The 22477-nt window shown below is 40.8% G+C and overlaps 2 protein-coding genes across 4 annotated transcripts; one reads left to right on the top strand and one right to left on the bottom strand.

Annotated features, from left to right (window-relative positions):
- Positions 1 to 344: 344 nt before the first annotated feature.
- On the top strand, positions 345 to 17034 carry LOC113025563 (prostaglandin G/H synthase 1-like). The gene is given in 13 exon segments (XM_026173458.1): positions 345 to 546; positions 647 to 730; positions 6032 to 6148; positions 7653 to 7793; positions 7888 to 8031; positions 8516 to 8697; positions 8948 to 9031; positions 9955 to 10201; positions 10837 to 11123; positions 11488 to 11635; positions 12334 to 12714; positions 15433 to 15541; positions 15982 to 17034. Coding segments are annotated over 13 exon segments (2538 nt in total). The 5' UTR covers positions 345 to 539; the 3' UTR covers positions 16589 to 17034.
- A 3399-nt stretch (positions 17035 to 20433) lies between these two features.
- rpl28 (ribosomal protein L28) lies at positions 20434 to 22420 on the bottom strand. 3 transcript variants are annotated; one of them, XM_026173454.1, is made up of 5 exons: positions 22361 to 22420; positions 21831 to 21918; positions 21199 to 21322; positions 20679 to 20797; positions 20434 to 20573 (listed from the first exon to the last, which is right to left on the bottom strand). In XM_026173454.1, exons 2-5 carry the CDS (start codon positions 21909 to 21911, stop codon positions 20484 to 20486), a joined length of 414 nt encoding a protein of 137 aa, XP_026029239.1. In that variant the 5' UTR covers positions 21912 to 21918; positions 22361 to 22420; the 3' UTR covers positions 20434 to 20483. The 3 variants fall into 3 exon arrangements, with proteins under 3 accessions (XP_026029239.1, XP_026029241.1, XP_026029240.1); XM_026173456.1 differs by having other exon boundaries at positions 22392 to 22416; XM_026173455.1 differs by having other exon boundaries at positions 22352 to 22376.
- Between the last annotated feature and the right edge of the window lie 57 nt (positions 22421 to 22477).

Here is a 22477-nt window from a genome sequence, read left to right as displayed (position 1 = left end):
CCTTATTAGTGTGCCATGTTAGTCCAGACTGAAATATCTCCACAACATTTTGTGTCTTTTTTATGGAAATGCAATGGGTGATGTTTTATTACGTTATACCCAGAAAAAAATGAACCAATATTAAAGACATTAAATTAAAACGATTACAGCGTCTAAAACTATTTAGCTCCATGATTTACAAGGCTTTACAATCTTAGAAGACCTTAAAACAGTGAACATGGCAATAGAAAGTTAGGCAGTATTTAGGAAGTAGGGCCACTGATCACCAGCAGTAGGCGGTAAAGAGCGGGGAAACCCGCACTTGGCTCCAAGTCACCGTCGCTCTTTCTCTCCCCTCTCCGGGGGCCATAAAGGCGCAGTGCAGCTTGGCTGTGCTCACACACAGGAGTAACCTGTTGGATAGCTGGTTTTGCTTCTCTTTCACGCTGACCCAACACCCGGATCGTCTCCATACTCCTGATCCTGTGTTTACCTGCAAAATCTGGATCCCTGCACCTTCCCACCCGTTGTATGAGTTGGTATGAAAAACTCCTGCTGGAATGAGAGGTAAGTAGAGATCGAGCCCTTTACGTAGAGGTGCTGCTCGGTGATTTGATGTTTCAGCTGCTGGACACGAAACTGACTGACTTTTAATCATGTGGGGAAGCCTCTGTCCTAGGATCAGCCTGTGCGCTTTTGTTGCTGCTGCGGGAGCCTGCGTGTCGGGGTGATGACGTTACCTCGAGCACAGGTAGGTAAAGAGGACTGGTGGGGTTTGATGCTCTGACTTATAGCATTACCTGTTATTTGGAACATTTGCTGCTTTAATAACTGCAAAGTCTGCAGCAAGAAACACACGCAGTCTGTGTTTTGACTAACACTGGTTGATATCAGGGCTTTTTTCTGAGTGATGTGAGTGAAGCTGCCAGCAGCTACACATTCGTTTAACCCCGATAATAAAGACAGGCACTGGTACAGTAACATGACATCATCCGCTGGAAGACTAAGGAAAAGATTATTCGCGAGTAAGGAGGCCTGCTGTTGGAACTCCTTTTAATTTAAATTCAAGTGCAGGCTGAGTATTTCTTAATGTTTTTCTATATAAGGTAGGATTTCAACACTGAGCACGGGATCATTTGTCAAAGTGCTTGGATATACGTTTTGAAGACCCTTGAGGAGACCAGGCATTTCCTGCCTGGCCCATGTGGGCACTTTTTCCATCTCTCATGTCTTACACACGTAATGCAGCATGATCAGCTCTAACTCATTTCTCATGCCGACTCCACCTTTTGAGCACCGCCCTTTTCAGAATGACATTTTTTCAGGATGACATATTTACGCTCATTGTCTCCAACGGAAGACTCGCGCACAGAGATTTATGTCTAGTCACAGGAGAAAACTTTCTCCATAGACTAACTCACTCCTGGTGATTTATGTCTACATTGAATTTAATAGTGCTTTTTGGAAGGTCTATGCAAGATAAAAGATGTGTGTGAGAGATTTGAGAACGAGAGAGATTTGAACTTCTTCTGACCTCTCAGGCAGTGTGTATGCAGTTTACACAGCTGTCAGATGTAGTTACACATTTGTTAAGTGTGGAGGATCGAGGCCAGGAGGTGGCTTGGAGAGACATGAATCCACATGTGCACGAGGAGGTGTTCCATGCCGCACTGTTTTTACTCAGAAGAGCTTGGATGTGTTGTTTATCTTGCAGTTCCAATAAAATGCATAAATGAAACCCTGTACCAAGAACTGATCTAACGAGTTATGTAATTGTGGTTATCAGTGTATGGATCTTGGAGAGAAAGAATGCCTGGCCGGCCTTATCTGTCATCATAATGTAAATTAACAGGATTTACTCTCACCCGGAACTTGCATGCAGAAACTTGCGCGTCAGTAGTTTAGACGCCATCCCCCACCAACACCCACCTCCCCCACCAGCACCACCCACCTCCTCCTCACTCTGCTTCTCTGTGTGTGTCCGAGAACAAAGGTCTTTTCATGCGGATGGTTTTTCCCACACTGGTTTATTAAACTTGTAAAGAAGTGTACGATTATCTTTTATTTGAAACCTTGGATAACTAAGGGTCTTGCAAATGCGTGTAAAAAGAAGAATAATTTATATAGGGACTATATAACACAGGGAACTAAGAATGCGGAAATGAAATTTAAAGTTTATAAAAATAAGTTGGTATTAATATTGAGGAAAGCCAAGAAAGACTATTATAATAAACTTTTTCAGGAAAACAAGAATAATATTGAGGGCATTTGGAATATTTTTAAAGAAGTATTGGGTAACAAGAACACACCCTCAGATCGGTGTATTTATTTTATTAAGAATAATCAAGTTGTCGATAATAAGACTGAAGTAGCAAACGAATTTAATTCCTTTTTTGTAAATGTTGGACCTACTTTAGCAAATTTAATTAGAAAAAATGACGACCCAGAATATGAAGTTTGGAAAGGAGAAAGTAGAGTGGTTAATTCTATATTCTTAGCTGATATTACCATAAAAGAAAAAGTAGCAATTGTAGAAAATTTTAGAAATAAAAAATCTACTGACTGTGATGGTATAGACATGGTTATAATTAAAAAGACTTTAGACTGTATAAGTATTCCTCTATGCTATATTTTTAATCTCTCGTTATAATCAGGAGTATTTCCTGATCGAATGAAAGTGGCAAAAGTGATACCCTTATATAAATCAGGAGATAAGCATAGTTTTAACAACTATAGGCCAGTGTCTCTTAATTTTGTCACAGTTTTAAAAAGTGCTTGAAAAACTTTTTGCGCAAGACTTGATAGTTTTATTGAAAAAACCAACTAATAAATGAAAATCAATTTGGATTTTGTAAAAATAGATCAACGGCATTAGCATTGTTGACTTTCATTGAAGATATTTCATCTGCAACCCATAATAATAAATACACAGTTGGGGTATTCGTTGATTTAAAAAAAAGCTTTTGACACGTTACAACATTTTATTTTGATTTCTAAATTGTATAATTATGGTGTGAGAGGTGTGGCATTGACTTGGTTAAGGAGTTATTTAGAAAATATGTACATTATCTCGGCAATACCTCTGAAAGATTGAAGATTGTATGTGGGGTTCCTCAAGGTTCTATTTTAGGACCTAAACTTTTTAATTTATATATTAATGATATCTGTGAAGTATCAAAAAGGTTACATTTTATTTTATTTGCAGATGACACAAATTTTTATTGCTCTGGAGAGAATTTGAAAGATTTGGTTGAAATTATGACTTCTGAGATGTTAAGATTTAAAAAATGGTTTGATGTAAATAAATTATCTTTGAATCTGACAAAAACGAAATTCATGATATATGGCAATCGTGTAAAGGAGGAAGAAGTCATTATGTCCATTAATGCAGAATTGATTGAAAGAGTTACTGAATTTCGCTTTTTGGGTGTAATAGATGAAAATTTGACGTGGAAATCACATATTGAGTATATTAGAAAGAAGATGGTTAAAAACATTTATATTTTGGGAAATGTAAAAGATTTATTAGACCAAAAAACAATGCGCATTTTATATTTCTCATTGTTTTTCAATACTTTAGTTACTGTGTCGAAGTTTGGGGAAATACATATGAGAATACTATAAAACCTCTAAACTTATTACAGAAGAAAGTGATACGAATGATTCATAACGTTAAATATAGAGAACATACAAATAAATTATTTATAAAATCAAAATTATTAAAATTAGGAGATTTAGTGAAACTATAGACACTATTAATTATGTTTAAGGCTAAAAGTAATATTTTGCCTTCTAAGTTACAAAGAGTATTTTTAACGTGTTCGGGGGGAGAAGATAGCAGAAGGAAATTTTATTTTAAGCATCAGCTAGCTAGGACTACACAAAGATTAATGAGTCCAACGGTTAGGGGTATACAACTGTGGAACTCTCTTCATTATAATTTAAAGAGTTGTATAAATTTACATTGTTTTAAAAAGTGTTACATGTCTAAAACGATAACTCAATATGAAGAATGTGAATGAAATTGGAGTAAAAGGATCCATTATTTTTTGTTTCATTTATTTTATTTACTTATCTTTTCTCCTTGTTACTATGTGGAGTGGTATATTCTGATTGTAAATTTGTTGTTTGGTTTGAGTTAGGACTGGAAATAAGTGTTAATGTTAGTTTGTTCCTTGACTTTTGGTGCCCACTTGCAATATAAGTTGGATTGTAGATAGGGGGCAGGGTTTAATAAGAATATATTCTTCTGCCTGCTCCTTTTCACACATGGTTGCAGTGCTTTACTGACAGAAAGTATAGTTGGTTTGTTTGAAAGAACTAACTGTGGAAACTGTTGACCAAGTGTGAAATAAATAAATAAATGAAAATGAAAATTATCTGTTATCATAGGAATCCTTTCTAATGGAGCACATTATGCACTCTTTGGGTAGATGGGAAGAAACCAAAGGAAAAGCCGCTGCTGGCTGTTAAAAACGATGCAGGTTTAACAAACTTGTACACGGGCTTCACATTTAACACCCTCCATTCATCTCATATATAAGTCTATGAGTTGTATGATTGGTTGATTAAGAATTGATTTCTGATTGCAAGGGGACAAGCAATAAGTACTTTAAATGTTAAAAGTAATGTTAAATCAAAACAGAATCTTGTGTATAAAAAGCAGCTGGTTGTGGTGGCTCTGGCCAAACTGAGTGTCAGCCGTGAAACAGAAAGCTCTGAAACTGAGTTCTTCCCAGGAAATTCACGCAAGGGGTCACTAGAGGCTGTAATCCAGACTATGTGTGGAAAATAGTTTACCATCAAACTGCATGTGCCAGCTTCATTTTACTACAAAGGAGTTTAATAAGAACAGCTAAGCATCCATGGTACAATCAACTGTCCATGTACACACACCTGCCAGGGAAGAACAGAACAGAACAACTCAGCTGTCTATTAGCCAAAGTACGAATGAGCATATTTCCCAAAGGTCAAACTTGCATGTTAAAGAAGTACAAGAATCACTTTGAGAGCACAAACCTCCACCAGGGCAGCTGACTCTCTCTTTACTTTTAATTTCATTCATTCTGATTTCTTTGTTCTTTTTTAACATATGGTTACTAACATATGTTAGTAGGTAATGGATAATAGATAATGATTTATAAATAACTGGACATGAGAAACTTGTATATTTCTGAGTGAAAAGACAGCTCATTCTCCTTCTCTTGAACTTTCTTTAAATATCTAAATGTAAAAGTGAGATCTGAGGTCAAATGTGACAAAATGTTTGAATAAAAACTGTAATAATCCTCATATACATCATTCCCAACGCGTTGCCTATATGTGGTCAATATAAACAATGGCAGTAAGAAATTGTTAACATGAGCGCGCTCTACACATTTACAAAGTTTTATCAGAACTCATTTAAGACTTCTTTTATCCAAAACTCAAAACGCTACCAAAAGCATAACCTCCTCGGCGGAGGTAACAGTGTAACGCTTTATGTTATCGAGTAAAATGTGCAATAGTACTCCAACAATAAACTTGGTACCCAGTTATGTGGGTCTTCTCCAGAATGCTTTCCTGAGCAACGATTAGTGCTGTATAGAGCAAATTTCCAAGACTGTCACATTTATGTTGATGTGACACCTGGTGCCTTTTTTCTCACATTGTGTCAGTGATTAATACAAAATTCCTGTAAAGAACAAAAGTTGCGCTTGGAGCAAGAACTTGTTCACCTTGCCTAATCTGCAGAGGTATTTTTTTAATAAAAGCATGTTTCCAGTAGTGCAGTCTAAGATTCCATCTGTCTCTGATTTCATGTCTGGCTCTAAGGCTTTCTTTTATTCTTTTCCTTTTCTTTGCGTGGGCATTTTCAAATAGCGGTCTGAACTTGCTCGAAGGCAGATGGTTTTGCATGGAATACCACAGGAAGTGCCGGTGCCGCTTCAATATTTGATCTCTCTTTCAGTTTATTTCCATGCCACCGCTTCATATATAATCGGCCTACCTGACGTTCAAGTATTTCCAAATGATCTTCACATGAGTTTTCTTTTCTCTTTATTTTCCACAGTCAATCCATGCTGTTCCTTCCCCTGTCAGCACTGGGGTGTGTGCGTCCGGTACGGTCAGGACAAGTATGAGTGTGACTGCACTCGTACCGGCTACTACGGAGAAAACTGCACAGTCCGTAAGTCCGTTTTCCTCTGTGAGAGTGGTGCTCATATCCTCTTTTATTGCTGTACCTTTTAGGAATTTCAACTATTTAACTTAACATAAAACCAAAGGGTTTTGAAAAAAAAAAAGGTTTAATTTCATAGCCCCAGGCTGTCAGCGTTAAAACGTCTGTCTAGACAAGTATTTGGGAAAATTGAAGGAGCGTGGGGAAGTGCCAAGAAGAGAGCAGCTGGATTAACAAAGAACCCTCACATGCTGTAGTTCCCAGTCATTTGTTATGTATTTGGCAGACATTCGCACACTGAGTGTAATAACAGTTAATCACTGCTTTGATTGTACATGGAAAGAAAAAGACAATAGGAGCAGGAGTAGGAAAGAAAAGGAAGGAAAGGAGTATTGGACAGGAAAAGGAGTTACATGTAGACCAATGTTTTCACTTGTTGTGTAACGCAGAATAGACACACATATTGCTCATGTAGCTCCAAAGAAAATATTATGACGTCTTTATGGAGCTACCAGCCAAGTGAAAGGAACAGTTTCACATTTTTGGGAATTACACTCTTTCTTTTTTCAGGGTTTTTTGTAACAAGTAGGAATATATAGGAATATGATACACCAATACTTATTTGTCCTGTTAATAATACACTTTTGATAAAATCAGAAGCCTGTGGTATGACACAAAAACTTGTATTGTCCTGCTTTCTCCAGCTCGTGTTAAGCCTTTTTCACAATGTGTTCAGTTTGTTATCGTTTAAAGGTAAATGGACTGTACTATACTCTACCACACATTCACACTCTGATGGATGCATCGGAAAACAACTTGGGGTTAGTATCCTGCCCAACAATATTTGGCAGACTGGAGCAGCCGGAGATCGAACCTTCAACCTTCAGATTAGCCATTTGTATGTGAAGTCCCATTCTGAAGCCTTGAGATGAGCATTTTACTCATCATATGTCATATAATTATTCTTAGGCTTGGGTTAACCTGATAGAGTAGCAAAAATGAGCCAAACCCCAGTAATTTGTGCTGCTTCTGTACTTTAATGCTACCGCAACCCTACTTTGGTGCATAGTGTGGATTTGATTACATCTACAAATCCGTAGTGGATGTAATCAAAATCAAAGTCATTAACCCTAGATTTTTGGTGGAGTAGCCCTAAAACCACATAATAAGATTCTCATGTTGATGTTTTGGTTTAAACATAAGCACATTTTTAAGGTGTTACAGCAAAACCAGCTGACGCAGTAAACTTGGAGTTTTTGGGGCCCCGAGGGAGGCCGATAATGAGACAGAACTGCCATTATATTTCACGTCATTCAGTAATCCACCGACTCCAGAGGTGTGGGTGGCAATTCAGAAGTCTTGATCCTGGTTTTAAAAGCAAGACCATGCCTGCCAAGTGTTCTGCTCCATAATGACATAACGACTTTGTTATTTAGAGTAGATTTCCAGATCCCCAGTTGCCATGACTTCCAGTAATAACAAAACCGTGTCTCGTGATGTTCTGCCATTCCAGCCGAGCTTTGGACCCGAGTGCGTCAGTTTTTCAGGCCCAACCCAGGTGTGGTGCACTACATTCTCACCCACTTCCACTGGCTCTGGGACATCATCAACCACACTTTCCTGCGGGACGTCCTCATGCGGCTGGTGTTAACAGGTCCAGAGTCAGCAAACTTATTGTAGAGAAATTCATTCTGGATGTTTTTTACACGTTCTGTGTATCTAATACATCTGTTTTTTTGTACCAACAGTGAGGTCAAACTTAATTCCCAGCCCTCCAACCTTCAACTCCAAGTATGACTACCTCAGCTGGGAATCCTACTATAATCTGAGCTACTACACTCGACTTCTGCCTCCGGTGCCAAAGGACTGTCCCACACCTTTGGGGGTGAAAGGTTAGCTTCCAATGAGCCACATTTTGTAATTAGGGGAGTGTGATAGAAATTGAATACCAAATCGACACCCAACAAGCGGACTGAAACATGACTCAACATGAATCAAACTTTGCTAGTCATGGTTTAGAATCCCTTGTTATTTTTGTTATACTGCCCCCAAGAGGCCAGTGTCTGCTATTGCTCATTTAAATGTGCTTTGTCAAATGATGGTTGATGATTCTGTTGATTAAGAGTATAAATTTAAACATCTGACAACAAATGCTGGCATCAAATGTAAGCTCACATAGTTCCAAATTTAAATCCACATTTTTATGCAAAGAGTGTAGTTTAAGGATTGCTTTTATCCATATCTTGACCTTGGACTGCGCAGAAGTGCAGTTTAACATGTCAGCTGTGTCAGAGCTTCAGTATTATGGCTTGAGTCGGGTGTATCTGTGTTTTTCCCCCCCGGTATGGTGCGTGATGCTGTGGTGTTTCTCTTCAGGCAAGGCTGGGCTACCTGACCCTGAGGTGTTGGTTGAGAGGCTTCTGAAGAGAAGGACGTTCCGACCCGATCCCCAGCGCACCAGCCTCATGTTCGCCTTCTTCGCGCAGCACTTCACCCACCAGTTCTTTAAGACCTTCAATCGCATGGGCCTCGGCTTCACTAAGGCTGTCGGCCACGGGGTCAGTCCATCCTGATCTTTGGTGTGCAGCACATTAGCTTTATTAAGGAGTTAGTGTTATATACATAGCATAAGAGCAGAGGGAAACTTCTAGTCTTGATTCTGTCTTTTTGTTAAATTTCAGCAGTATAATTTACATTATGAAGCTGGAGGTTGGTGGAAGTTGGAGGGTAACTCCAGATGAAGTAGCAGCGGCTTTTTACAATTACACCTCTGATGCTTTTTTTCGTTCTCTCCTGCAACTCAAACAGGTGGACGCAGGACACATTTATGGAGACAGCCTGGATCGTCAGCTAAACCTCAGGCTTCTCAAAGATGGAAAGCTGAAATATCAGGTAAAGTCATTTGCAGACTTATATCTGACTGCTTTATTAGGGACGCCTGTTCAACTGCCCCTTAAGTGATCTAATCAGCCAATCACATAGCTGCAATCACTGCTTGCAGACATCCGACATCGTGATAATCGACTTCAGCCTGCTTTCATTTCAGCCCGTTGTGTGGCAGGGCTCATCAGCAGATGTCAGAGAAGTGGAGTAGCTTGCATCCAATCAGTGGTGCTGCTCGATAAAAACCCTCCGAGCTCAATTGCACTGTACTGATTGTACTGATTACACACACCACGGTTAGCTGAAGTTCTCTCCTTGTTTCCCTCATTTAAGATAAATATGTTTTTAAGTGGAATTTGTGTGCATCTCCTTTTGTGTTCAACCCGGTTTGTAACAACATGTTGAACTGCTGAAGTTCAAAGAGAACATCAGGGTGGGGGCAAAAGGTGGTGTAAGTCATTTTGAACGTGGCGTGGTTGTTTGTTTTGGATGCCTGCAGTTCGTGTGGGCTCACCAAAATTGAGTAATAGAAGAGTGCTCAATTTCAGAGCAAGGCTTTGTGAAAACATGGACAGATCCTGGCTTGTATCGACGGCTGCTGCTGGTGTGAGGGATATTTTTCTTGGCAAACTTTGGGCCACTTAGAACCAACTGAGCATCATTTCAACACCACAGCCTACCTGAGTATTGTTGCTGTGTATGTTCATCCCTTTATCACCTCAGTGTACCCATCTTCTGTTGGTTCTATTGGTCCAACCTGGTACTAGCAGGGTGTAGTTAATGAAGCAGCCAGTGAGTGTACATGTTGATTTAGAAGCGCAACTGTCAGTTCTGCAGTTCTTTTTAAAATGAAATACTTGATCTTCATTAACATTGTGAATTACAGATGACAGTGACTTGTATCATCATTCTTTCTTTTTCTGTCCGGTCAGTTAATTGATGGAGAGATGTACCCTCCCAGTGTCGCTGATGCATCTGTTAGAATGAGCTACCCTCCCGGAGTCCCCACTGAGGCTCAGATGGCTATCGGTCAGGAAGTCTATGGACTTCTCCCTGGTTTGGGAATGTACGCCACGCTGTGGCTGAGGGAGCACAACCGAGTCTGTGATATATTGAAAGCGGAGCATCCCACCTGGGACGATGAGCAGCTTTTCCAGACCACACGGCTCATTATTATCGGTGAGTTAGACACAGTTCAAAAGGAACAGTGAGCCTGGCATTGCAGACTTCAAGTGTTTAGTGCAAGTGGCTAGGACATGTGACAGTTCACTGCTTTTTCTAATAACAAGTTAACTAGTTTAAATAAAATTTAGCAAAACATGTTGGATTTTATACTAAATTTGGTTTAAAAATGACTTCTTTTTTTTTCTTTTTTGAAAGTTTGAGCCAGACTTGCTCCTTACCAGCATCTGCGAGGTGTAGTGGTTAATACGTTTGCCTTACACAGGAAAGAGCCTCAGTTTGATGTCGGGAACAGACTCAAACCCAGCCTCAAGTGGGTCATAAGATGGTGTACTTCTAGTACTGGTCTCAAGTCAAGATAAATGTGAAGGTTGCATCAGGAATAACATCTGGCATAAAATCTGTGCCTAATTGAAAAACATCTGCTGTGGTGATCATTTGGGGAAATAACAAGCAGTCTTTTGCCTTAAGCAACCACTGAATTCCGCACAGGTGTAGCCAGAGCCTGTTCTTTACACTAAACTATTGCATTTAATTATGTATTGTTTTTTTGGTAAACTTTGTTTGTTTAACTTGAGGTCGAGCCACTGTCTGCTTGGTGCATTTTTCTTTAATCCCTTTGCTTCTCGAAGGCGAGACCATACGAATCGTGATAGAAGATTACGTGCAGCACCTCAGCGGATACCTGCTTCAACTCAAGTTCGATCCCACCCTGCTGTTCGGCTCTCCCTTCCAGTACGGCAACCGTATCGCTCTGGAGTTCAGCCAGCTCTACCACTGGCACCCTTTGATGCCCGACAGCTTCTTAATAAATGGGGACGAGCTGTCATACGAACAGTTTCTCTTCAACACGTCTGTTCTGACGCACTACGGCGTGGAGGCCCTCGTGGATTCCTTCTCCAGGCAAATTGTTGGGCAGGTAGCAAACGGCACATGTTGTGTAATTGTAACACACAGTTATGGTGCATTTTTACAAGTTAGAGTTGTTTGGACGTCTGTGTTTTATAACTCGCTTTGTAACCATCAGCAACTGAAGTGTTGCACAATTCAGTGATCCATGTTTAAGGATTTCTGGCAGTCACACAAAGTTTTCCTGTTTTGCTTTATCATACTCTGCGAGTGATATAATGTGATCGCACGCTGACAGCTTGTTTTCGTACTGATAAGCTGAGGCTTGTGCAGACTTCTGCAGTAAGCCACTTTGTACCTAACTTCTCACAGGATGTCTTTTGACTGAGGTCACTCCATATTGGTTACTTACTTCTCCCACCGTTGACCCACAGATTGGCGGTGGGCACAACATCAATGCGATGGTCACCAAAGTAGCCGTTGGGACCATCAAGGAGTCCCGTGAACTTCGCCTCCAGTCTTTCAACCAGTACAGGAAGCGCTTTAACCTCACGCCATACACGTCATTCAGGGAATTCACCGGTAAGGCAAATGATTCTGTGTCTAGCTCACATGGCACAAATTTTAGAAGTCCACGCAAACAGCTGGACGGACACTCCTGGAATTAATGGCATCTGCTCTCTTTTTGGAGCAATTTTTAAAGCACTGGTTTTGTCAAAGTTATTTTCTTCCCACTGCTGTCCTCTGAAGGGTAGCGAGGGGATGCATTTGCATCAGAATCTCTATTTACATGTCACGAACTCCACTGAGTGTCCACCTTAAACAGTCATGTGCCGATTTACATCATGCAGCTCCCTGACATAGAGAGATTTTCAAAGAGCTTACAACTCCAGTGACTCCGTGATGAAGATGGAGAAAGACTGTGATAGTTCATAAAGCCTGAAAATCCACGAAAGAGGTGTTTTAAGCCATAGTCAGTGAATTCAGTAGCTGCTGATTGGACCCCTTGAAGAAGCAGCAGTAGGCCTACAAAATAAAATCAAAGCCGGGGGAAGGCTTCATCACCTGGTCATGAAATTTCACAGCAGTGTGTCTCACTCTATTGGAGGAGCTCTGTAGAAAACCTCCCTGTCAAAACTAATGTGCTGAACTGATCTGCCAGCCTTACAGCAGTATTGGTTTAAAACCTGCAAATATTATCTGTAAAAATCTGTACTGTAATGATGTCGATGACCTGCTTCATAAACATCCTATTTGACATATTTGGTCACTTTTTGCAGATAATGAGGAGATAGCACGAGACCTCGAAGAGCTCTACGATGACATTGACGCACTGGAATTTTACCCCGGCTTGTTGTTGGAGAAAACACGAGCGGGGGCCATATTTGGAGAAAGCATGGTGGAGATGGGTGCCCCCTTCTCCCTTAAAGGCCTCCTGGGAAACCCTATATGCTCTCCGGAATACTGGAAGCCCAGCACCTTTGGAGGAAAGGTGGGCTTTGAAATAGTAAACTCTGCCACACTCAAGAAGCTGGTGTGTCAAAACACCAGAACGTGTCCTTACGTGTCATTTAGAGTACCAGCAGAAGAGAAGCAAGAACACGGGCGAGAAGGTGACAGAGCGCAGACTGATGAGCTATAACCTTTGCAGACATCAGAAGGTTGTTTTGTTTTTGTAAGATCATTATATGAAGGTAAAAGAGGCGGCTGCTAAATAAAACAATTTTAAAAAATTTGTGTTACAGATGTTTGCTTGGAAAACATCAGTAATGCTTGCTTGAACAGCACTGGAGAGTCACACAGGAATCAAGAGCTCAGAATGAAATCAAATATGCCTTTTCCTTTATTTTGCTCACTGTCTCATACACTTGAACACAAATACATGAGGAATAAACATGTTTTTTTGTCAATAAAACTTGTGTCCGAAGACTGAAATGATCACAATACCTGTTCGCACTGTCCATCAGTAAACGTTTGTACTGTCTGCAGAATTATTTTGAAAGATCTCATTGCAGCTCAGCATAAAGACTGAAATAAAACTGCCCATTCATTCAAACGTACTCAGGCTTCAACATTATTTACGACCCAATGATCATTATCTCTCATGACTGTTTGTACCCCACCCACATTACTCACCCACTGCATCTCATAAAACCAGTGTATTCTTTGGCTTAAAGTTGAACACCAATGATAGCTGATGAGAGAGACCTGCCCAGTGCTATGTAACTGCAAGTTTTCTTTTTTTCTTTCTTTCTTTTCTTTTTTTTTAATAACCAGGGTGCACAGCGTGGTTTAAAATACACATATAACTAAATTGCCCTTGCTTCATAGTTTAAAACATGTGTTCTTGCTACATGCACTTCTGCATACATACATATGGGATTATATATGTCCGGAAAAACCACATATACAGTCTGTATGTACCTGCTATTAGTCTTTTCAGATGATTTGCATTGTGTAATCGTTTATATAAACATGGGAATGCAAACCCGTATCTTTTCACTGATTTCAGACAGCTTTTGTGAAAAATATTTAAAAGGAAGAAGGAATGATAAAGTCAAAATATTTAGCTTGGCACTGATTGTAGAAGCCATAGCAGCACTCTTTATGCCCTCTAGTGGTGAAATAGGGAGTTGCATAGTTTATCTTCCAGCAACTTCCCGCACCTCATGTGTTGTCTTTAGGCGCCCTCGGTAAAGTCCAAACTCACAATAAAGTCAAAACTAAATATTACAGTGTCACCACAGTGGGTTGACATATTAGTTTGGATGGAAACAGTATCATAACTAACTATTTAGAAAGCAGTTCGGATCTTCTACTGCTTGATTACGTCATTTTTAAGCTTATAAGTAAATTAAATACTCGCGTGCTGCAATTGTTTGCAAAGCTATAGAAAGTAAAATTGTTTCGTTACAATTATCGGAGAGGTGAGTTTCAGTGTGTCTACATAACAGACAGGATGCAGTTTAAACTGGCTGCAGTTTCGACTTCATTCCGATTCTCTTTACCCACGAATCATTATTAAGACACGTCAGTGAACCCTGAAGGCATCACGTTTGTGTGGAAGAGCGGCTTGAGGCGGCTGAACTAGTGGATTAAGCTCGGGCAGCCAGCGAGCCGGTTATTAAATTGAGGTAAGAAGCCGGGTGGTTACAAGTAGTGGATGTATTGTGTCGTTTTAATGCAATATATGATGTAGGAGTCGGCTTCGTTTTAACACAATCTCGGGTAATGGCTGCCGCGGACTCCCAGGAAGTCAGCATAGGAGAAGTAGCTAACCCACGTAGCTAATGCTAACCACCTTACTTTCTACAAACACCCAGCCCACCAGCTGTTCGGCCCGCGTCCTTCTTACATAAACAAGCTAATTGGATTGTCGCCATTTTCTTTTCAGTACGGCACATGTACTGAAACAACAGCAATAGTGAATGTAAATGGCTGAACTATTTGTCTCAACATCGGCAGAGGCTCTCAGATCAACTCTCGTTAGCTGTTATCTTCGCTGTCAGCTGCTGTGCTGGGACAATAATAAAGCAGCACAGTCCCGATTCATGCCTCATATTGTGTATGCTGTCATAAGTAAGAGGGCAGTGTGAGGAATGTCTCTCTCCCCGTCTGCCCATCTGTACACACCGGCTCTCTTACTTACGGATCGGTGCATCACAAAAGGCCTCTTAGCTTAAGTTTAATAAACTGGCACACTTACTCTAAGCTATGTATAGTGTGTGGCCCACTTTATGTACATAAGCCTTTTCTAGCTGTGTTTATCTGTCTGGATTATACAGCACTATACTGGACTATTAAGCAATGAACGCGATTTTTATCCGATTTATCCAGATTTTTATCAGTGAGGTTAGAAGTCTTTAATATCTCGGAGTCGTTGTATTGTGTGCTTATTATTCATTATTAAACTAGTTCATACTGCTTCCCACAGGCGAGCCGTCATCATGACTACTCTGGATGACAAGATCCTGGGAGAGAAGCTGCAGTATTACTACAGCAGCAGTGAGGATGAAGGCAGCGACAATGATGATGAGGATGGGGAGAACAAGACCATTAGGGATGCTGAAGTCACGGAACCCGAGATAGACTACAGCGCAGATGGAAGTGCTGTGAACACAGGTTGTACAAACAGATGTAGTGCATTCACAGGAAAGAAAAAAAAATTGATCCCTTGTCACAAGGCAGCAGCCCAAATGACATCTAAATAAATTATCTGGTTATTTTTGACAAATAAAAATGTCAGAAACTTTTTTTTTTAAAAATCCGTGGAGCTTCCCTCATTTTTAAGCCATCCTTGTGTTTGACTTTAATCGATCTTTCATCTGTGTCATAAGAATATAGAGTGTGTTATGGTAACAGTGGCTGTTCTGTGTCAGGGCCCAAGGGTGTGATCAATGACTGGAGGAAGTACAAGCAGCTTGAGGTGGAGCAGAAACAAGAGCAGAAGAAGGAGATGGAAAGACTGATCAAGAAGCTGTCGATGACATGCCGCTCTAACCTTGACCAGGAAAAGGACCAAGAGAAACAGAAGGCACTTCAGGAAAAAATCCAAGGCAAAGTAAGTAAATCAGACTAACAGAAGACACATGAAAGACCTCTGAAAACCCTCGTTTAGCTCAGACCTATTGTTGCTGATCAGTGGCATCCCTCCTGGGGTGAATGTAGGCAAAGAGCTGATTATCAAGGACAGCGTGAACATGGTAAAACAAAAAAACTTCTATTTTCTAGACTCTGCACCATTGATTGTATTTGTGGATGGAACAAACAACATACATCATATACTCAATAGGCTCAAGATGCTTTTTCTTTTTTTCTTTAATGAATAAAACTCGGTCTAGTTTATTCCAGTTTTTGTCCATAGTCCACTCTCTCCTGGCTGTAGATTCATATTCAAAGAATACAAAGAAGTGTGAATTGTGTTGCACACACTCGTCTGATTTTGTGTGTTCATTCCTGTCTGCTTCACAGATGACCATGCAGGAGTACAACATGCTTCAGGAAGAAGAGGATGATGAAGAATTCCTCCAGCATTACCGCATGCAGCGCATCGAAGAGATGCGGCGCCAGCTGTGCCGCGGCAAGCGTTTTGAGCAGGTCTACGAGCTAAACAGTGGGGAGGAGTTCTTAGAGGCTTTAGACAAAGAGGACAAAAGCACCCTGGTCATGATCCACATCTACGAGCCGGACGTCCCGGGCTGCGAGGCCATGAGCGGCAGCCTGATGTGTCTAGCTCAGGAATACCCGCTGGTCAAGTTCTGCAGCGTGCGCAGCTCAGCCATCAGCACCAGCGCACTGTTCAGAGACAGCGCTCTGCCTGCTCTGCTCGTTTACAAAGCCGGGGACCTGATCGGCAACTTTGTGCGGCTCACAGATCAGCTCGGGGAAGACTTCTTTGCCGTAGACCTGGAGGCCCTGCTGCGGGAGTACGGCTTGCTGCCCGAAAAGCCTCCCGTCGTCCCAAAGATGGTTCGCAACGGAGCCATCATACAGAGCACTGTGAGCGACGAGGACTCTGACCTTGATATAGACTAGAGCCATAGCTTCTAACATGTATGATATGCTTGGGAAAACTGTGTACACAGATGTGGCCCCTCTGTAGCAACAGAGCGAGCCTTGACTGACACCTCACCACTCACGCAGCCACACACAACCAGCATTAAAGCAGAACCAAAAGTGAGTGCAGACACCACAACTTAGTGCATTTCATCCTATCATTCCATAGTAAATATGAGTTATTTGATGAGTGTAAATATCATTATCAGAGGGTTTCAGAATACTGTAGATGTTTTACGTTTTGTTTGAGCTGACAACTTTACCTATTTATTGTGTTAAACCACATTGCCGTGTATTCATGTGCTTCACTGTGTAGAATAGAAAACCTTTGGGCCAAACTAACTATTAGTTAATTTTCTAACTTTTATATGTGCTCCACCATATCAAATAGTCAGGACAATAAAGTGTAAAGTGTTTGGACTTGGTATTTTGTTGTCTTTTTATTTGCTGGAATCTGTGTAAAGTTTAAACTGCATCATCAACATTATTCAGTTTAATTCAGTTGTACTTTTGTAGTGCCAAAATCTGCCTTTATATTGTAAGTTAAAGACCCTGCAATGTTAGAAGGACAAGCCCCAACAAGCAGTTATGAGCGATCACTTGGTGACAGTGGGAAGGAAAAACTCCCTTTCAACAGGAAGAAACCTCCAGGCTCAGGTTGAATCAGCCATCTGCTGCAAGTGGGTGAGGGGAGGGAGACGGGATGAAAGAAACACTGTGGAAGAGGGCCAGAGGTTAGTAAAAACCAACGATTAGAGGTGAGTGAAGAAGAAACACTCATTGCATCATGGGAGGTCTTTAAGATAAGATGGGACCTGATTATTCAGGATGTTTTATGTGAGGAATTTAAATTCGATGTGCTTTCTTATATAAAAAGAAGGGGTGGCACTAAAAGTGTCCTGAACTAAATGAATTCTAAAAGTCCTCTATCAAGCTTGTGATGGAGCAGAACTTGCAAAGAGGTAAACAAACTATTTTATTTTTTAAAAACAGGTAATCAGGTGATTGCAATAATAATTACCAATGTGCTGGTGATATTTACATATTGCGTAAAAGAAAAGTGCCTGGAGGCGTTTCAAGATGACTGCCAAGTGGTTCAACTGAAGAACGACTTTGGCTGCTTTAACATTTTATTGTTTTTAAAACAGGAACTGGTGAACAACGTAAAGCGTTGGGGTAGAAGTGTTTAAGGTGAAAACACCTGAGTGATAACTAGTGTTGTTGAAACTGGAGGGCCAAGAGTGCCAAAATGAATTAAATAAGTAAATAAATAATAAATTACACATTTCAGTAATTAACTATTTCAAATTGGAAATAATCTATTACATCTTTTCAAATAAATTCATTGATATTTCAGTAATTATTTCTATTTCATTACTTAGTTTTTTTTAAATTGGAAAGAATTATTGTTTCATTTTATAGCAGGTAAAGTGGCTTTAGCTGTACTCAGGCAAACACAAAAAATTAGCAGTTAGCTTTATTTTTCAGTAAAGTTCACAGCATTTCCATTTAGAGTTACAAAAACCAACTTTCTGAGTTCAGCTTAGTTATAAACATTTATTGTATTTCATTAATACAATAAATGGCTAAAAAGTAAGGCAACTCCCTGTGTTTAACCTGCTCTCAGTCTGCTTTCTCTACACCCACATGAACTTTTCGCTCCAGTGAATCCTCCCCAGAGGTGATTTGTACACAGGATTGACAGGTCAACTCTTCAAATCTTGTCGGCTCAATAATTCCTCTGAACAGGAAGAGCGGTGGCATCGACACTCGCTGTTCAACCATATTAAATTGCACAATACAGCCTGCAGCGGCCATGAGGAGTTGACTCAACTTTTCTGACATCAGACCGCTGCAGCCTACAGGCATCTCATCATTATCAGCAGCAGCTGCAGCAGCATCAGCAGGCGTATGAGGTGTGCTCCGTGTCCGTGGAGAGGAGCTGCTGAGCCATGCAGGCCATGCCCACAAAAGGTGTTTTCCAGCAGGAGGTGGGTTTCTGCACTGATACCTGCCAGGAAAGGAGAAATTCTGTCACACTTTGTCAGCTGGGGTGTGCATTAGGCAGCTGGTTTATCCCAAAATGCAACTCATTAACCCTCTGCTGTCCACACAGCCATGAAATCAATGCAAACTAATGCAGTGAGCACAGCTCTGTGAAGTCACGGGAGTAGTTTCAGCCAGCTGCAGACATACACACCATGTTCTGACCATTCGTCCCACAGATGCTGGACATCTTCATCATGATGTTCATGGTGATGATCTGGGTCTGTATCAAAAACAGAGAATTGCTCTGTTAATATCTTTTATTCTGCGAACAGCACAGACTATATGAAAAAAAAAAGCAAAACATCCTGCATCCTAATCGAGCCCTGAAGTGCTAATGTGTATGCAGAGAGTGCACGAGTTAACACAAAGAGCCGGGAGAGGATTAAAACATACAGAACATGAGGAGTAAATGAAAGGGGAAAAGCCGTTTTGACCTTGGACGCCAACATTTCATCCCCATACACTGTCTCAAAATCAGCTTCTGTGCAATTGTCTCTCATTTCAGCTCAAAGATGTTGTTTTTGTGTACAAGAATATGTGCAGTGAAAAATGGAGTAGGAGACACTAAAGATATAAAAAAAGACTTTTGTAACAAAGAAAAGGATCAGAATTAAACACACAAACGTGAAGATTTTATTTCCCATTTGAATTATTTTCTTGCACTATGGATTTTTCATTTAAAGAACATAAATTCCTCAAAGGAACGTTTTATTATTTCATCTTAACCATCATCGTTTTGAGTTATTTTTTATTAAAAACCAAAACCAAGCTCAGCCTGCCCACCTGTATTTACAGATAACATAAAGAGGACTCTGTACCATTTGAGTGAAGCCACAGCATCCGTTTGAGCTCTCTGAGGGCCTTGGTGAGGTTCTCCAGCTGGTCATGGAGGTGGATGTTCTCCTCTATCAGCGCATGGATCGTATCCTGCAGTTCAAAACCCTGACTTTCCAGCACCAGCAGCGTCAGGGTTACCAGCAAAAGCCTTAGTGTCCTCATAGCGACTGCAGCACAAAGCTTCTGTCACATCTTCACAGTAACCCAGCGATCCTTGTCACAGGTGAAGACAGGAATAAATGGTTGGTGCAGATATTGTCAGCTTAAACACGGCAGGGGTGGGGGTGACAATGGTTCTTTCTTTCCAAAGCCATGGGTGGAAAGCTGCCAGTGGGCTGCTTTTAAATCAATCCAATGTTTCCGTATCACTAAGTGCAGTAGCAGAAGCAGATTGCTTCAGTGTGATCGTCCTCAAATACAAATACGATCTATGATAACAACGGATCATCAGGGGAGGGAGTTCGGGAGGAGGTACTCCCTATTCATTAACATACAAAACACTGGAAACAAATTTCAATCTAAAAATCACAATTGTAGCTTTTAAGTAAACTCTCAGTAGCAGCAGCATCTAAAGCTAAAGCCTGTCATGTATGGGCAGAAACTTGGATAATCAGTCATTTTCCACTTACTGCCACATTTGTAGTTGTGACAAAACTAATGGCCGTCACAAGGAAACTGCACACCTGTCAAAAGTAACATGTAACTTTTTTTTCTGCTTCCATACATCTACACAGCTCATCAGGACTGTTTTCGGACTCGTGGAAGTGAATTATCACTTGAGAAAAAACAAATTATTGTGGGGAAGAAAAACATCCATTTATGTGCATCAATTCCTCAGACACAAACACTGCTTTAAAAATATAACCACATCGGATACCTGCGCAGATCACTGATCTAAAGAAGCTCATGCTCAAAATTGAAGACTCAGGACACTGTAGTGTTTTTTTCCAAACAAAAACCCTTTTATTTATTTATCATGTGAATGAGTTTATGCGGTCTTGGCAGCCCTGGTGCGCTTCTTTTTGACCACAACAGGCTTCTGGCTCTTCAGGATAGCGCTGGCACGACGCAGGGCAGCCTGGGGAAACAAATGAGACGTAAATGTTGTTCTTAAACTTTGACACAAACAAAAATGCCAGCTATTTAAAGTTTCAGCCTCCCCAAAACCACAGATTAAGCTCACCATACGCAGGTCCTTCCTGTATTTGTTCTTGCGAATGATGTGCCTCAAGCTGTTGAGGGTGGCACGGGAATTCTTGTTGATGGTGACCTTGACGTAGGAGTTGGCAGGTTTGTTCTGGCCTGTGCATCAAGAGAACAAAATGAGCATCCAATGTATCCAATGATCCAAAAATATGGATTTTCCAAGAAGAAAACCACATTTCTGTATACTGTGATATACACAATATGCAGAATCTAATACTTCTGCAGTTGTCATCCTTGTCATATCTCACTGTACAACACAAAATAATGCATCTAGTTATAAATTTTAACAACTTCCTTCCCCCCCCCCCTCCCATTAATGGAAATTCATTAGGCATCCATAGATGACATAAACGTTGCTGCTACCTGATGCATAAGGAGCATTTGAAATATTTGTGTTCAAATACTCCTTAAAGTTACTGAAGAGAGGATCGTTTGTCCAGTCTGAGTCTGGACAATACTATTACTCAAACGTTAATGAACCAGCATTACTCATTTACCTGCACGCTTCTTCAGCACTACGACGACACCCTTGCCGTCGGCTGCAGGCTGCACACCTACAGTCTTCTTGTGCACCAACCCATTGAAGCGGAAAGAGTTCCTGGCCTTCAGGTTGTTGGGCTCCTGTCACAAAACAAAGACATTCAGATCACTGGCATGCATTTATTTAATTATCTTGCCTGATCCTGCTGTTAGGCTAGGGAGGTAATGCGGTATATTTTAATAAACATTACCAGGACATTTAAAAATCTCAACAATTTGATCTTCAGCAATATAAATATTTACGGATGCTAGCCAACTAGCATTTCCAGTGCCACCTTCAACTAATCTCACATCTTTAGCCAGAATTATGTCACAAACACAGATACAGTCCAAGCCTATGTGGCATATCCTGTCAGCTCAGCTAATATGCAATTCTCAAACACTAACAGCAGATTGTCTTGCAATGTTTTGTTAGTATGTTAAGGTAATGTACAAAGCCTGGGATCCGTGTTTTAAGTCTAAGTTATTTGTGTCCCTACCATACCACACTGTACATCACTGCTCAAACCCAGTTTCAGTACTAAAGCAAACTTTCTGGGTGCGTAATCGCACGTTTGGTCAGGTTCTTCAGAGCAGGTTTTGTACTCACAGTGCTGTAGGTCTGTCCGTTCCTCTTGATGAGGAAGCTGGAGCAGTTCCTGATGACCATCCACTGCAAATGGGACGACATGGTGAACCTGTGTAAAAGAGGGAAATTTTTTTCTTGAAAATCTGGAAGACGAAAAACCCTGACAGGCGTCTAACATGTTTGCCTGCATTTTCTGACATTAGCTAAACGTGTTAGCTTAGCGTCACAACTTGAACGGACTAACACGGGAAACGATGAGACGGCAAACATCTAATATAGCGAACCGTAGACTTTACTATTCTGTTAGGACTGTACAGAAAACACAGAGAGCTGCGGTTGCTAGCATTAGCGCCACTGTTCAGGCCGGGGAACCGAAGGAGCACGATGAGGCCTAACCAGAGCGAGGTGCTTACAAGATTAATCTTTCCATTTCTACATACAACAGGGACATTTATTGTCGCACAAGGTGTATAACAACAAACATAAGAATAATACCTACATTTATTAACACAAAAACAACTAGGGAAAGAAAACAAATGTACTTTAATCACCAGCTTTTAGCCACCGAAGCGACCACGTTACCTTTTAGCGGAGGAAAGGACCGGAGAGAGCGGAAACCGCTTTACGGAACCTCTCGCTGAGATTCTTACGCACACCCATCTACCTTT

This window comes from Astatotilapia calliptera, chromosome 7 (genome assembly GCF_900246225.1).
Source record: "Astatotilapia calliptera chromosome 7, fAstCal1.2, whole genome shotgun sequence".
NCBI classification, from domain to species: domain Eukaryota; kingdom Metazoa; phylum Chordata; class Actinopteri; order Cichliformes; family Cichlidae; genus Astatotilapia; species Astatotilapia calliptera.
Note: the sequence above shows the minus strand (reverse complement) of the source record. Positions and strands in the feature narration are given on the sequence as shown.